The 15,000-nt window shown below is 39.4% G+C and overlaps 3 protein-coding genes across 6 annotated transcripts in view; 2 read left to right on the forward strand and 1 right to left on the reverse strand.

Annotated features, from left to right (window-relative positions):
* Positions 1-3,324, forward strand: part of sharpin (SHANK-associated RH domain interacting protein) — a 6,052-nt gene extending 2,728 nt beyond the window's left edge. Inside the window, exons 5-9 of the mRNA XM_043229717.1 lie at positions 679-769; positions 844-1,129; positions 1,712-1,812; positions 1,971-2,066; positions 2,142-3,324. Of these exons, the coding sequence (XP_043085652.1) occupies positions 679-769; positions 844-1,129; positions 1,712-1,812; positions 1,971-2,066; positions 2,142-2,168 (601 nt within the window). The 3' untranslated portion in view covers positions 2,169-3,324. The remainder of the gene's footprint in view (positions 1-678; positions 770-843; positions 1,130-1,711; positions 1,813-1,970; positions 2,067-2,141) is intronic.
* Positions 3,325-3,467: 143 nt separating this feature from the next.
* On the forward strand, positions 3,468-12,870 carry LOC122332404 (alanine aminotransferase 2-like). Its single transcript, XM_043229709.1, has 12 exons — positions 3,468-5,656; positions 5,828-6,537; positions 6,802-6,891; positions 8,347-8,455; positions 8,640-8,773; positions 8,858-9,101; positions 9,955-10,034; positions 10,281-10,417; positions 10,802-10,976; positions 11,210-11,365; positions 11,954-12,066; positions 12,206-12,870. The coding sequence occupies exons 2-12, from the start codon at positions 6,436-6,438 to the stop codon at positions 12,294-12,296; spliced, it is 1,431 nt and encodes a 476-aa protein (XP_043085644.1). The 5' UTR covers positions 3,468-5,656; positions 5,828-6,435; the 3' UTR covers positions 12,297-12,870.
* Positions 12,871-13,290: 420 nt separating this feature from the next.
* The window catches only part of dhx30 (DEAH (Asp-Glu-Ala-His) box helicase 30), a 14,873-nt gene continuing 13,163 nt past the window's right edge, over positions 13,291-15,000 (reverse strand). For all 4 annotated transcript variants that reach the window (XM_043229699.1, XM_043229698.1, XM_043229700.1 and 1 more), the window contains 2 exons: positions 13,970-14,109; positions 13,291-13,890 (listed from right to left, as the gene is read on the reverse strand). In XM_043229699.1, coding sequence (XP_043085634.1) covers positions 13,613-13,890; positions 13,970-14,109 — 418 coding nt within the window. In that variant the 3' untranslated portion in view covers positions 13,291-13,612. The remainder of the gene's footprint in view (positions 13,891-13,969; positions 14,110-15,000) is intronic.

A 15,000-nucleotide genomic window follows, 5' to 3' on the forward strand; every position in this document is an offset into this window, starting at 1 on the left:
AGACTGGTTTAAGTCCCATCTCTTTGTTGTGCTGGGCGGATGCAGGTCTGAAGTCGTCGTGGTGCACTTTGGTGTCCCCCAGGTTTAGTTTTGGCTGTGTAAAGAAGTTGTGATTAGAACTGCTTGTGGTCTCAAGCAACCAATCACTTTGTTTTAGTAAGGTTGTGCTGAAGGCGATGGTCCTTCAACCAGCTAGAAAGGTCTCTCATACAGGCTGTGAGGAGAGCAGCGTCCATCGGCCATCTGTCTGCAATGAGAAGTAGTTTTGAGTGTCCTCAGGATAGCAGTGATAAGAAAAGCCATTCAAAAGATCCTAATAATGACATGCAGTTGGAGAAGAAAAGCGGTCTAAGGACTGAGCCTTGGGGAACCCCAGTAGCAAAAAGATGTGACTTAGAAACCTCACCTCTCCAAGACCCCCTGAACAACATGCTTTAAACCCCAGGAGGCAGTTCCTCGGGTGCCCATCTTTCTGAGGAGGATCTAGTGGTTATCTGTGTGGAAAGCGGCAGACAGGCACATTTGTACGAATGTGTTAATGACATTCTTGTTGATATCTTGAAAATAATTATTACAATTATAAAGCATGAAACCGCTACAAATAGAGCTTCATTTATATAACACACAATCCTGATGGTGATAGATTTTTACTGATGCGTGATGCTTTTTGTCCTTCAGCTTAGCTGTGGTAATAGAAGATGCATCGTCTTCCTGTTGTGTAACAGTAAAGGTCCATCCTCACGTGACTGTGGCTTCTCTGAAGCAGCAGGTAAGAAAGGTCAGAACCCATGTTGAAGGCAGCTCTGTGTTGGATTGATCTGATGGCGTGTTTGTCTCTGGCAGATGTTTGCGGAGTACGGTTTCCATCCCAGGGTGCAGCGCTGGGTCATCGCTCAGTGCCTGTGCTCTGACAGCCGCTCTCTAACGTCGTATGGCATCTACAGGGACGGCGACACTGCGTTCCTCTACCTGCTGTCTGCTCGTCACGCCTGCCTGGGTCGGCAGCAGGAGCAGGAGAACGGCCTGTCGATGCTGAGCGCAGCAGCGCCTCCGAACGCCAGCGGCCCCGTCAGCCACGACTGGAGAGGATACAGCACCTTACCTCCCCGCTTCAGCCACAGCAGCACAGGTGTTCGTCAGACATGTTTGCTCTAGTTGCTGCAATAGTCAGTGCTGATGAGCAGCAGGACTTGAGATTTTATGTATTTCATGAGGAGAGTGATGGCGGAAGATTTAGTTTTCTATTTTTAACTAGTACTTGTACTGCTGTTTAAATTTGTGGGGTTGAGGTTTTTTGTTTCTCGAAGAAGTCTCTTCTGCTCACGAAGGCTGTAAAATATCCGTTTTCTGTGTCAGTGTAAAATGAAAAAGCTTGCTGTGATCAAAGCAAAACTTTCCACATCTTTATTGCGGTCACATGGTCATCCAGGAATCATTTTAACATCAAGAAGCATTTGATTTATCAGTGATCAAAACGGTTGTGCTGATAAATATTTTTGTGGAAACCATGATATTTTTCTTGTAAAGTTCAAACGAACAGCGTTTATTTGAAATAAACATCTTCTGTAACGTTATAAATGAGTTTAGTGGCCTTTGAGCGATTCCGTGCATCACTGATGAGTTAAAGTATTCATTCTTTTAAAAAACAACAACAAGGGTAACGTATGAAGGTTATCCATTGCTTCAGTGTGTGTTTCTGATTGGTCGATAGGCAGCAGTGGGTGTGGCCCAGAGAAACCCAGCGTCAGTGACATCATTAACCTCGAGGTGCTGCATCTTGGAGGATCCAAACTGAAATCAAGTAACACGCAGGTAATAATGACATCCACGTAATCATGAAACGCTCTTCCACAGGCAGCTTTAAAGACTACAAAACCTCACATCACAAAAAAAGGAAAGATTGCATGAAAGCACAGCAGTGTAATCGTTGGCTTGTATAACGAGTAGTGTATTTTCATCTCTCTCTTTAGTCAGGCTGGTCCTGTCCTTCCTGTACGTTCATAAATAAGTCCACGAGACCCGGCTGTGAAATCTGCAGCACAGATCGACCCGGTCCTCCCAGTCAGGTGATTTCACTCACAGCTACACGGTTCACGGAGCTGGGGCGCTCTGAGCTGACGTCTACTCTGTTTCTGTTTTAGGAAAAAGCAAGAAGATCTAACCAGTGAAACTGTGCCGTAAATACAAAGAGAAAAACCCTAAGATTATCTCATTCTATTATTATTACATTGACTTCAAACTCCCACAGCAACCATGAAGTATATTTCACCGGTGCACTCTCAGAAACAAAGGTACAAAAGATTATTTCTTTTTTTTCATTTTGGTGGATTAAGGTACAGATCAGTCCTTTAAAGTGTACATATTTAAACCTAGTAGGTGCACAAGTGCACCTTTTGAAAAAGGAAAGTGTGGGCTCGTCTCTATTGGTTTTGCTTCAGGAACTGATTTGTGGCTTGCTTCGTCTTGAAGGAGTTGTGACGTGGGTTTGCTTTTTGAGCTTATTTAATAAAGGAGGTATGAAACTTGCAGGATCGAGGAAAAGGCTGGTCAAGTCCTTCGATGCAGTGATGTAGCTGTTGAACAGTGTTAGACATCAGAAGTAATCCTAGTCCATTTCATGAGCCCGCAAAAACAAAGCAGAAACCCAATCATCTGTGGCTCCAGATGCTACGAGCTCAGTCCGTTTAGGACAAATTGCGCACAAGTTTTTGTTTCAAATAGAAATCTTTTAGCTTCAGTCGGTGATTCGATGTTTCAAGCTTTATTTCAGTGTCCTACAGGAAAGCAGATAATGCTTTTTTTACAATTTCAGTGCGTCTTACCTATTTGCAGACTGCGACTTTTACCTGGTTTGCTGTGTACTGTAGTTTCCGCAGGTGTTTAGGAGTCTTCTTCACTCACTACACGGTGTGTATATCAGGTCATGCTTTCCCTGGAAGTGGACAGACATGTTTTTAACGTTCGGGATTCCAGTTTTACGATAAATGTGACGAGGCCAGTACATAGTGAGACAAACAACGGAATGAAACCTGCATTAATGCATGTTGTGTTATTATATGGTCCTAATAGTTCCTTCTCTAATTGACTGGGAATTCTCATCGAAGACTTTGTTCATGTTTGGAACAAACTAACTACATTCAGACACAGGGTTATTGAGTGAATTGATTTTATTTTTTTACATAGCGTATTATTTAATGAAAAAATAATTGAATGGAATTATAATTGCATTGAATATGTGTGTGCTGTAAATAATTGTGTGTAAAGTCTACCTGCATTTCACCATGGCTTTGCTGTGAATAAACAAAATAATGAACAGAAGTTTAATTTGCAGCTTCTGGGAATGAGATTGTGTTCGTTTCAAAACAAAAATGCTGCCTCCATTTGTTGTATATTCAGTGTTTTATCAAAATGGGTAATGGTTTGGTTATTAACTGACATGAATTCAAGCTATTGCGTCTGACCTTCAGCTCGGGCACAGATGAGACTTCAGTAAATGTTTGAATGTGTACGAAAGCAGAAACATGCTTCCAGTTCCATCCGAGTTAATTTAATAAGATTTAATATGGCAGTTGCATAATTTGTATATGTTTCTCGTTTATATGCCAGGATGGGAATTTGCAGACTTAAACTTGGTAATTATGTCAAAATGAAAGTGGTTTGGACCTTTAAGCGTACTGTATGCAGCGTGGGTTACAGATTAAAACGTTTACATCACCTGCAGCATATAGCTTTCAATAGAATTGCAGCAGAGAAATGATTGTCTGAGTTCAGTGAACAGAGACTGTGTTTTAATAGTCCAGTGCTCTTTTATGAATCCCTCCACATGCTAGACAAATATTAAACTCCTCAGTTATGCTGTAAAGAGACAAATGAGTACCGGACTGATTTCATTTGTATTCAGCCACCAACCACTTTAGACAATTATTTAAGTTACTATTGCATTTATATTTATTACACTGTATGCACCAAATTAGTGGGACACGTCTTCTTTCAATCAGACTCGTTGACTCTGCAGTATTAAATAAAGCACTAGCCATGCAGTCTCCCTTTACAAACACTGGTAAAAAATAAAATAAAATAGGTTGTTCTCAAGAGCTTGGTAAATTGGTGGGATAATTCAAGATTTTAGTTCAGGGGTCATCGAACTCGATCCTGGAGGGCCGGTGTCCTGCAGAGTTTCTAGTATAGAAAGTGAAACCGTAATCAGCTGCTTCAGGTGTGTTTGATTGGGGTTGAAGCTGAGCTCTGCAGGACCCCAGGAACGAGTCTGGTGACCCCTGGGTTAGAGTTCATCTACTGAGACGGCCCACAGATCAGAGCTGAAGGGCAACAGATGTGCTGTTACTTTGATAATATGACATTAACATGGTATTTTGTTTTAAACTTGTCTGACACTATTATATGTATAAATTTGGCTGATAAAGGATAGATTGTGATGCTCTTATTTCTGAATCACTTTTGGGTCAAAGTAGAGTTAGATAACCAGCTGAACTGGCTTGAATCTCATTTTTTAAGCAGTAGAGTGATTTCATGGGTACACAGGACTACGAAAGTTCTGTTGGTGATTCATCTGATCCTTGTCAAATTATTTGAGAGAAGAAGCTGTAATGAGGAGCTTGATTTGTCTTCTGGAGATTGAGGAGGAAAAAAACCCCTTTGTTCAAGTGAGTAGAGGATTATAACCGTCTGAGAACACAAATGACACAATGAAAATCATAATTAAAATACCTGTTATTACTGTTATATACTGTTAACTAAATGACTGATTACCATCAAAACAAATGTAGGTCTTAATGTTAATTAAGACCTTAACATTTTCACTGACAAGTTCAGCTGCAGTATTAATATCATGAAGAGAAAAAAACCAACATCAAACACTCTACAGGACTCTACAGAGAGATCAGTCTTTATCTTATTGTGTCTGAATGAGTATCTGGATGGAGAGCAGATCAAACTCCAGGACTGATCATTAGATCCAAACACACCTTCATTACGCCGTCCTTTCCTGCTGATGCTCTTATATGACACTGATATACACACACATCCGCTCCACTCCAGCTCCCAGTAACAGCGTCCACACACACTCTCTCTACACAACACCTGACACACACCTTCAAATCTGTCTGGATGATCAGGATACGACTGGACTGTGTTAGTGTGAGGAACGATTCTGTTGTTCTCAGACAGACGAAGAAGTTCATTCACTGTGTTCAGATCCAGAGTGAACTGACAGGAATCTGATGAAGATAAAACACTTCAGAATCAGGAATTATCAATCTGTTTGATCTGTTCATGTTCAGTGTATGATCAGTGAGCAGATATCTGTCATAATCATCATCTACATCATCAATTATTTCACCTTCTACAGAAGAACATGAACACACTCAGTGAGTTTCCTGCTTGTTTTCTTACTGACTTACATTGTAATAACATTAAAGTGACTTTCATACTTCTGTGTTAATTATTCAGTCTTCTGAAGGGTAGTGTATGAATATTATAGTTGCTATTGCTCCTTTCCTGTCACTATCCCTGTTTGCCTCTGTGTGTGTTTCTGATTGGTCGATAGGCAGCAGTGGGTGTCGCCCAGAAAAATGCAGTGTCAGTGACATCATTAACTTCGAGGTGTAGCAAGTTGGTGGATGCAAGCTGAAATCAAGTAACACACAACCCATTTCTAGAAAATCCAGGCAGATTATAAATAATTGACCTGCATCCCCATAATCATGAACCACACGTTCCCACAGACCACAAACTGGTTTAATGTATGTAACAAAAGTAGATAGTTGGATTGTATAATGAATAGTTGTATTTTCATCTCTCTCTTTAGTCAGGCTGGTCCTGTCCTTCCCATACATTCATAAATGAGTCCAAGATATACCAAGAAAATTTGGACAATCCTGGCTTCCAGTTTTATGGGATCAGTGTGAGGAAGGCCTTTTTCTATTCCAGCATCACTGTGTTTAAGTGCACAAAGCAAGGTCCCTGCATGTGAGGATGAGTCTGGATTGGATGAACACAGAGCCCTGACTGTGATAAAGCCCTGACGTCCAACAGCTTTAAAGATGAACTGGAATAAACCAAACATCAGTCCCTGACCTCACAAATGCTCTACTGGATGATTTAGCAAAAATGCCTGTTTGAGACATGACTCCAAATGGGATGTTAATTCTGTAGATGATTCTCATTCCTCTCCTGTGGTGTGAGGTTGAGCAGGAAATAGTCATCCATTTATCTCAAACTATCTCTGTTAATGGCTCAAAGAGCCCGAACCACTCTTGGGACTAAACACGTGATAAGGACTGGTCTTGAATATTCAGCTAGCTGTGAAAATCTTCAAATCAGTTGGTCCATCAGACCAGGAAAGTCACCTAACCAAGTGAATTAGACAACAAAGAAAATACACATAAATCAAGATTATAACGCCGACTGACAACAATGGCCTTCTTAAAGGAGCTAAGCCTCGTGAAGAACAATTTTCTCTCTGGAATTGATGTTTTATCACGACGTGCTGCACAGATCAGTGCTGAAATACAACAGGTGGGGTATTACTTTGATAATAGTCTCTCATCAGTTCTTCTTTTATAACATTAATATGGTATTTGGTGCAAATCATCTAGCACTAAACACCATCTACAGACTGGCGGCATGCCCTTATTTCTGGGAAACAAAGATAAATAGCTCAACTGAACTGTCTCTTATTCTGAATCTTATTTTTTTAAGCAGTAGTCTGATTTCATGGGTACAAAAGGAAACATTAATACTTTTTGTGACTCATTTGATTTTCATGTCAACTTGTTTTAGGGTGAGAGAAGAAGCTATAATGAGGTGCTTGATTTATCTTCTGGAGATCTGCACAGAGGAGGAATAAAACCCATCACATTTGTTCGTCAAGTAGGTAGAACTAGAAGATTTATTACTATCTACATTTTTTATTTAGAATTACACTTAAAATTTCCCGATTTCACAAAACACAAATGCATTGTCACTTATTCTGATTCATGTTATTTAACGGACAGGGGTTCAGCTGCAAGGCAATGTTGCAGAAAACTCCTAGTACTAAATCATCATGTGAACAAATAAATCAAGTGTTAATGGTAACGTCTCAATCAATCAATCATTTTTATTTATATAGCGCTTTTAACAACACAGGTTGCATCAAAGCACTGTACAGTATACAGTCTCGGTTATGTATGTCACCTGGGTTCTGGAATGGGACGTTCTATAGCAATCACTATGAGCAAACCTTTAGTATAACAAATACCCAAAGCTCTTATAGCATCATAACACTCTTTTGGGCGGTAGTAGTAACACCAGCCTGATTGCTTTTACATCAACAAAAGGTGCAGATGTAGCTGTGTTAAAAAAAGATCTAGAAGCGCTCTTCATTACTGCAAACCATTCTTTGGAAACCATTCTAAGTTTTGCTTGTTTGTGTTCTTGAGTGTTTTCATTCCTTTGCAAGAGCGTGTGAGTCTGGCTTTGATCTGACCACAGAGACTGAGCAACAAAACCTGGACTTAAGCATTCTCGTGGACTTTAATAAAGCAGATCTCTCACGTGAACAGCCAAAATACAGACGGCATGTTACATGTCCCACCAGAGACACTAATATACCGCATCACTGTTACACAGTAATAAAGGATGCATATAACTCTGTCCCACGGGCAGCTTTAGGACTCTCTGATCACTGTTTAGTTGATCTCATACTGACCCACAGGCAGAAACTGTATTAAAGACAGACTGTATTATTTCTCTATCACCGATTGGACTTTATTTGAATCTGCTGCCACTGATGTGCTAAAAAATCTAAATATGAAATGGAATATAGTTCACAGATATTATTTTACTCATAAGAAATTATAGGGGTGCCAATAATTGTGGCCCAAAACAATTATTTCATCATGAATTTTTCTCCCCACTTTCAATTGTTTTACTTCAATGATGGGTTAGATTTATTTTCACAGCTGCCTTTAGTCATATTTACCAAGAGTGGCAATATAAGAAGAGGTGAATATTTCACACAGTTATTTTAATGTTGTTTAATCAAGGCCTATTTTAAGAAATATTGTGTTGGTTAAGGTTTGCATGCATTTTCAGCAAACAGGCTCAGCAACGAAACCCTTCTTGCAGCTGCTGCTGTATGAGATGTGAATGCTGCAAGGTGTACGGTGCCACTGCCTATATAAATAAATATGAAATACACCAAAGTGGACCACACTGCATGGTCACTGGATCCTTCAGGAGATCCAGACATACTGCACTCACAAAGGATCAATATAGTATCAATATAAAAAAATGTATCAAAAAAATCAGTAATCGTCAATCTCTAAATATTTGAATCTGCAGGTCCTTGCTGCCTGTTTCTATCCAGCCCTTCTGGAGGATGACAGCCTGCCATTAGATGTCAAACAAAGGGCCGAAAGTCTCCTTAGAGAATGTGATGGAGGAAGCGTAGGTGAGCTTAATTAGTAAATATACTGGCATACCTTGTTTTAAGTACTTACTTGAACACAAAGTTATCAGCAAGGTCAGCATTTCAGATTTTACTGTCAAAGGTTACAACTTTTGCTTCAACAAGTTTATCAATAATTTCTTTTGTGTGTGTGTTTGTGATACTCATGTGGTGAAAATCTCTTCAGGCTCATACACAGATTCAAGTGGAATGGCCAAAGTTAAGCGCTGTGTGTCTCAGTTCATTACCAGCAGAGACGGAGGAGTTCCTTCCTCTCCAGACAACATCTTCATCAAGTCTGGCTCACAGACGGCTCTCATGGTTCGGTCAACTAAAATCATTTATTGTCATGAAAATACATGGTACCTGTTTTCATTCCAGACTTAGTAAATCTTTTCTCTGCAGATTATGCTGAAGCTGCTGATTCGTAGCACAGACTCATGTCGGACTGGCGTGCTCATACCTGTACCCACGTATGCTTCATTTTCTCTGGCTCTGGAGGAACAGGGAGCTGCCATCATACCGTATTATCTGTGTGAGGAGCAAGGCTGGATGCTGCAGGTGGAGGAGCTTCGCAGAGCACTTCAATCAGCCAGAAAGACCTGCAATCCAGCCGCACTTTACATCTGCAACCCAGGGAATCCAACAGGTAGAGTCAGAAATCATTCCTATGATTGCAAGAAAACTGTGCAATCTGACTTGGTTAAGAACTGTTTACCTTCACTATCCTGTCTAAAATCATACGTTATAATGCAGTCTTCTCTTATCATTGTTAATATTCCGACATCTCTCAAGATAATTGCAAGGATAAAGAAAGCTACCCACTAACCTTCAGAAGTTTTTACCAATTTCTAGCTAAGCATTTCCTTCAGAAATATTGTAGAAGACCGTTAAAGCTCAGGTCCATGCTCATCTTTTGAATAATAATCTATTTAAACAATGTCAGTCAGATTTCTGTCCATTTTATAGTACAGAAACTGTGCAATGGTTACTGATCTTAAGTTACTGATATAATGGTGGTGGCAGACTATGGACTCTTAACTAAACTCATTCAAAACCTCATAGAGAGATTAGCTTTCATTAGAATCTGTGATATTCCTCTTACCTGGTTTAGACCGGCTTGTTTCATTATAAAAACGCAGGACATGTTCTTCATCTGTTACTGCTGGTGTTCCCCAGGGCTCTGTATTGGGCCCTTTTTATTTATCCTTTACATTCTACCACTTGGTTATATTATTAGGAAATTATGAATTCTTTTTCATTACTATCTGGATTAAATACTTGGGTGCTCCATTTCCTGTATTTTATATTCTTGTAAAAAAAATTGTTAACTCTATAGACTCTTTCAGGACAAGAGTTAGTAATGCTCTCCTGTTTGGTGTACTTCCCAAACTATTATGGGCCAGAACTTTTAACTTTTAAAATGTTGTACAGTATTGAAAACAAGAAAAGTCACTCCTTGGATTTATGAATAGATGCATGAATGTTGCTTTGAATATTAGGTCACATACAGAGTAGGAAGTCCATAGAAGAAGTGATCCGCTTTGCTGCAGAAGAAAAACTCGTTATACTGGCCGATGAGGTGAGTTTATCTCAGGGTAACATAACAGCTTGCATTCAATAAAAGCACAAATCTTTCTAATTCTCTAGATCAGTTCTGTCCATTCCTGATCCAGGAGCATCAATAATTAATCACATCTAGATCAGCTAATAAAGATCACTAAAAAATTCCAAACAGGTGTTTTGAAGCTAAACTCATGAGGTGGTCCTAAAGAAACAGGACTGGAAACCCCAACTCTAGAACCTTCCTTTGGTTTTTTTGTTTCAGGTGTACCAGAGCTGTGTGTATGGAGACAATACAGAGTTTTATTCCTATAAGAAGGTGTTATCAGAAATGGGCTCTACTATTTCCAGCACTGTGGAGCTGGCCTCCTTCCACTCAGTATCTAAGGGCTTCATGGGAGAGTGAGTAGCCTGTAGTGCTCTTGGATGTTATCACGCTCTCCTACTGTATCTTCTTCTTCCCCAATGTCAATCTATGACAAGCCCTATGAAAGGTATATAGAAAATGATGAACATTGGCATTTATATTGGTGCTTAACCTTGTGGTCTCTAGGACAAACTCTATAGTGCTGGCACCAGTTTAATTTAATTTGAAAATGAGTTTGAACCCTTTGTGTAGGAACAAAATTGTTAGTAATAAACCCTTACTTGATTTTTAAGTGTATTAATATTACTCTCAACTAATACTGTGAGTGGGCCAGTGGCTTTGCACTTTTATTGAATCACCAAATGAATTCAATTCTCGCAGATCTGTTTTTCTTCTTCTTGACCATTCTTTGTGTCCAGGTGTGGTTTTCGCGGAGGCTATGTGGAGCTGGTGAATATTGACCCCGAAGTGAAGGAACATGCTAGCAGACTTTTTTCCACTAGGTCTTGCCCGCCTGTAGTTGGACAAATTGCACTTGATCTCATGACAGATCCTCCGAAACCCGGTGATCCTTCATTTCCCACCTTCTCCGAGGTTGGTGAGCTCCAGGGTCACATGTAATCAAACACACTTCATTAGAACATTACAGACAGATGTGAACCGAACCCTGCTCAGAAAGTAGAAGGTGGCTCTGGCGTTCCCTGTTTTAAAGACAGTCACATGTATTGGTAGACCTGATATAAAAGAATTGATAAAAGTGACAATATCAGTAAACAATATAAAGTTTTCTTGATTTTGAATACGACTAAATGAGTGTCTTCTATCAGGAGGTCCAGTCCATTAAAAACACGATCTGTAAAAACACTGGTCGGATTCAGGAGGTGATTTCCGAGCTGCCGGGGGTCAGCTGCCAGCCGCTGAAGGCCGGCTTTTTTATCTTCCCATCTCTATACTTCCCTCCAAAGGCTATAAAATGGGCCGAGGTGAGAACCTGAGCGTTACATCAGTAAACGAGACGTCCGTGACCTCAAGCTTAAAAGAGGCTTAATAAAAACACTTTTTGGGTTCCTCAGATAACGGTTCCTAAAAGAGCCGTTTAGTCTTTGTGTGTAGAATATGAATGATCTGAAGAACTAGTTATTGGTACGTAGTTATGAAGGCGTGTGTGTAGGAAAACTGTGATTTTGAATATTGCGTTTAAAATGTAATGCGCTTTTTATTAAAATGCAGATTTTTCCGTTACCTCACATGTGTAAAGTTTGGTGCAGAAGGAAAAGGAAAACAATATTATTTACATTTATCATTTCCAACAGCAGTCTTAACATTTAAATGATCGTTTCGCTGCTATTTCTGCTTGCTTTTCATTATAATTTCGCAACTTATGTAAATTGCATCCTAATTTTAACTCTTTATCTTAAGAGTACTAAACTGTGTGCCAGTATTGGAGTTTACACCTTTATCTTCAATTAGAAACATCACGTTATTCGTCGTAAGACAGAATGTAATTTTCCTGAGCAGTGAAAGTATAGTGCATCAGACTATTTCCTGTTAAAGTTGTTTTCTCCTCATAGAAAAGGGAGATGGAACCGGACTTTCTGTACTGTTTGCATCTGCTGGAGGAGACCGGTCTGCATGCGAGGCCTGGCTGTGAGTACAGACAGAGAGAGGACAGCCATCACATCAGGTTTCTGCCCTACACTCTTATCGGTTACTGCATGAGAGATGAATCAAATACAGCCAGTAATCATTCATCAGCTTGTTAACGATACTCATAACTGCGTCTCCACTGATTCTCTGTGAAATATGATTCTTTCGTTTCTCAGGCTTTTTGTTGGAACCCGAGAGAACGTAATGGAAGATGCTCTGCAGAGGCTGAAGACGTTCCACGTGAGATTCATGAAGGAGTTTTCTTAGTGTTGTCTTCAGAGCTGTTTAACCCTTGAATGCACCTGCTGTCCGTCATCATCCGGTTACTTTGGGTATTTTCAGCATCTGGCTCATATTTGGGATTTGATCACTGCAATACATTAAACATTTTTGTTCTTGTCACAGAACTGCAGTATAAACTAGAACCTGATCATTTCAGAATAAATCAAAGGTAGTTATCATTAGTCAGATAAAAAAAGAAAGAAGAAAACAGTGTTACACAGCACTGAGAGTATAAGACAGAATCTTTTTTTGCAGTGTTTCCTTAAGTATTTAGACAAAGACAAAACATCTTCCTAATGCAGACTTGGACTAGTGTTTGCAAAACTATATAAAACAGGATAGATCTTCCACGGTGTGATCGTGTCACTTTTTGAAAAATGAGGACATTTTTATTATGATTTATTGTGATATTAACTATGCTAAAGGTTGTTGACTGGGTTTGTTCTATTTCCTAAGCAGAACATGTATCCTATGATTAACAACATTTGGTTGTAGGTAATATTTGGTAACATTTCGGATCTAAACCTATTATTTTTAATAAAAGCTTACTTTAAAATCATGTTGACAAAAGTTTATAGTATATCAATCATAAGTGTATTTGTATTTGAATATTAGGTTTGCGTTAGGGTTTTTCCTTTTTTCACGAACAAAATATTGTTTCCTTTTTCGTGAACAAAAAAAATAAATCTTTAAAAAGGACTTTTGTTTTTCCTCATCATCGTGTGTCGCAGTGATATAACGCTGCGGTTTAGAAATATTTCGTTTTTGAGTTCAAGGCCCAAATTTTTGGGAACTTTTGGGATAGTCGAAAAAAAAAAAAAAAATAATGTAGAGAGAAGAAAGAAAAAAAAAAGCAAGCATTTAAAAAGACTTTGAGGCTTAATAAAATCTATATGAAGGGTGTGAATACTTTTGCAAGGCACTGTATGGGTTTGTCAAACTGAAATGTGCAGAAAATGAGCACTGAACTAATGCAGGGTGTGATCTGGACATCTTTAATTGGACAATAAATTAAAGTGTTACACTATTTTACATGTTCCAGATCAAAGGCACACAGCAGCCAACGTTTATAGCGGATCAAAAAAAGTCCTAAAAGCAAGACAATACCCGTTTGATCCACTTTAAATATGTTGACTACGGTAGTATTATAGCAGTTTTTATAATCATCATTACAGACGGACACACACTTATGTACACATTACAGCTCGGTAGTATTTCTGTCATCTTATTTACACAGTCTTATAATAAAAAACGCTTTCACTTCAGCACAGCATCTTGATTCCTCATGCCCTGCTACGAGATTAAAGACGCTCAGAGCTCATGTTTTCTGTGCTGGTCTCGTCCTGATTGCTGACAGACTCCGAGTCCGTGTTATTGAGCAGCTCCACGAGTAAAGAAAGCAGTTCCCTGTCCTGAGGGAGGTCTGAGGAGGGCTGGTGTGGAGAGCGGTGCAGGCTGCGGTGGATCATGGCCTGCAGAGAGGTGCGCAGATCCCACAGTAACTCCCAGACATCAGGAGGAAACTCCCAGCGGATGAGATTGTGACCCAGCATCGCCACCTCCACGCCGTCCTCACCCGCTGCCAGGAAAACACAAACATCATGAGCGCTGCATCTACTCACCGTTTCAGCACAAACACTTTAGAGAGCAGTATAAACCTCTCTCGCTGAGGTCGCAGTCGGTCAGCAGCAGCAGCGCCAGAGGATGAACCGCAGAGGAGTCTCGGATGAACACCTGACCGCTCGACTTCACCGCAGAGAAGAAGGTGAGCCAGCGACTCGACAGATCCTGATTTGCTCTGAATCACACACACACACACACACACACTTCATGATCTAACAGTGAACAGATATACAAAATCAAATAATGCACATCTAACATATTTTATTCATAAAAGACAGGTCTATTCTCCAGTCTGTATTTAGTGTCTGTCAGTGTTATCCTAACTTTATTATGATTTTATATTATAGTATATTTATTCATATAAAATAATAATAAAATTAAAGCAGGTGCTGAGTAACACTGACAGTAACACTAATATTTTTATATTTTTATTTCAGTAAATGTTTATTTTAAGTGCATATTTCTTCTGGTTTTGTTGGTTGAATGTGTTGGTAATTTCTGATGTGAAGAGGTGAAACAGGAATAATAGAAAGCAGTATAAGAGGTACTCGACTTTATCAAAATAAACTTTGTTTTTTAAATTTTGAATGACTGCAGCCATGTAGCTTATATCTCTCTCTCTCATACATACACATATATATATATGTGTGTGTGTGTTTGTGTATATGAACTAACGATCTATATTACTAGAACTAGGAAGTATGATCATATTAGCCCGGTTCTGTCAACACTGCACTGGCTCCCTATCAAACATCGGATAGATTTTAAAATCTTATTAATTACCTATAAAGCCCTGAATGGTTTATCTCCTCAATACTTGAGCGAGCTCTTATCACATTATAGTCCTGCACGTCCGCTGCGTTCTCAAAACTCTGGCCATTTGATAATACCTAGAATATCAAAATCAACTGCGGGCGGCAGATCATTTTCCTATCTAGCACCTAAACTCTGGAACAATCTCCCTAACTCTGTTCAGGAGGCAGACACACTCTGCCAGTTTAAATCTAGATTAAAGACACATCTTTTTAACTTAGCCTACACATAACACACCAACACACTTTTATTA

The sequence above is a fragment of the Puntigrus tetrazona genome, unplaced genomic scaffold, assembly GCF_018831695.1.
Source record: "Puntigrus tetrazona isolate hp1 unplaced genomic scaffold, ASM1883169v1 S000000060, whole genome shotgun sequence".
Taxonomy (NCBI): Eukaryota; Metazoa; Chordata; class Actinopteri; order Cypriniformes; family Cyprinidae; genus Puntigrus; species Puntigrus tetrazona.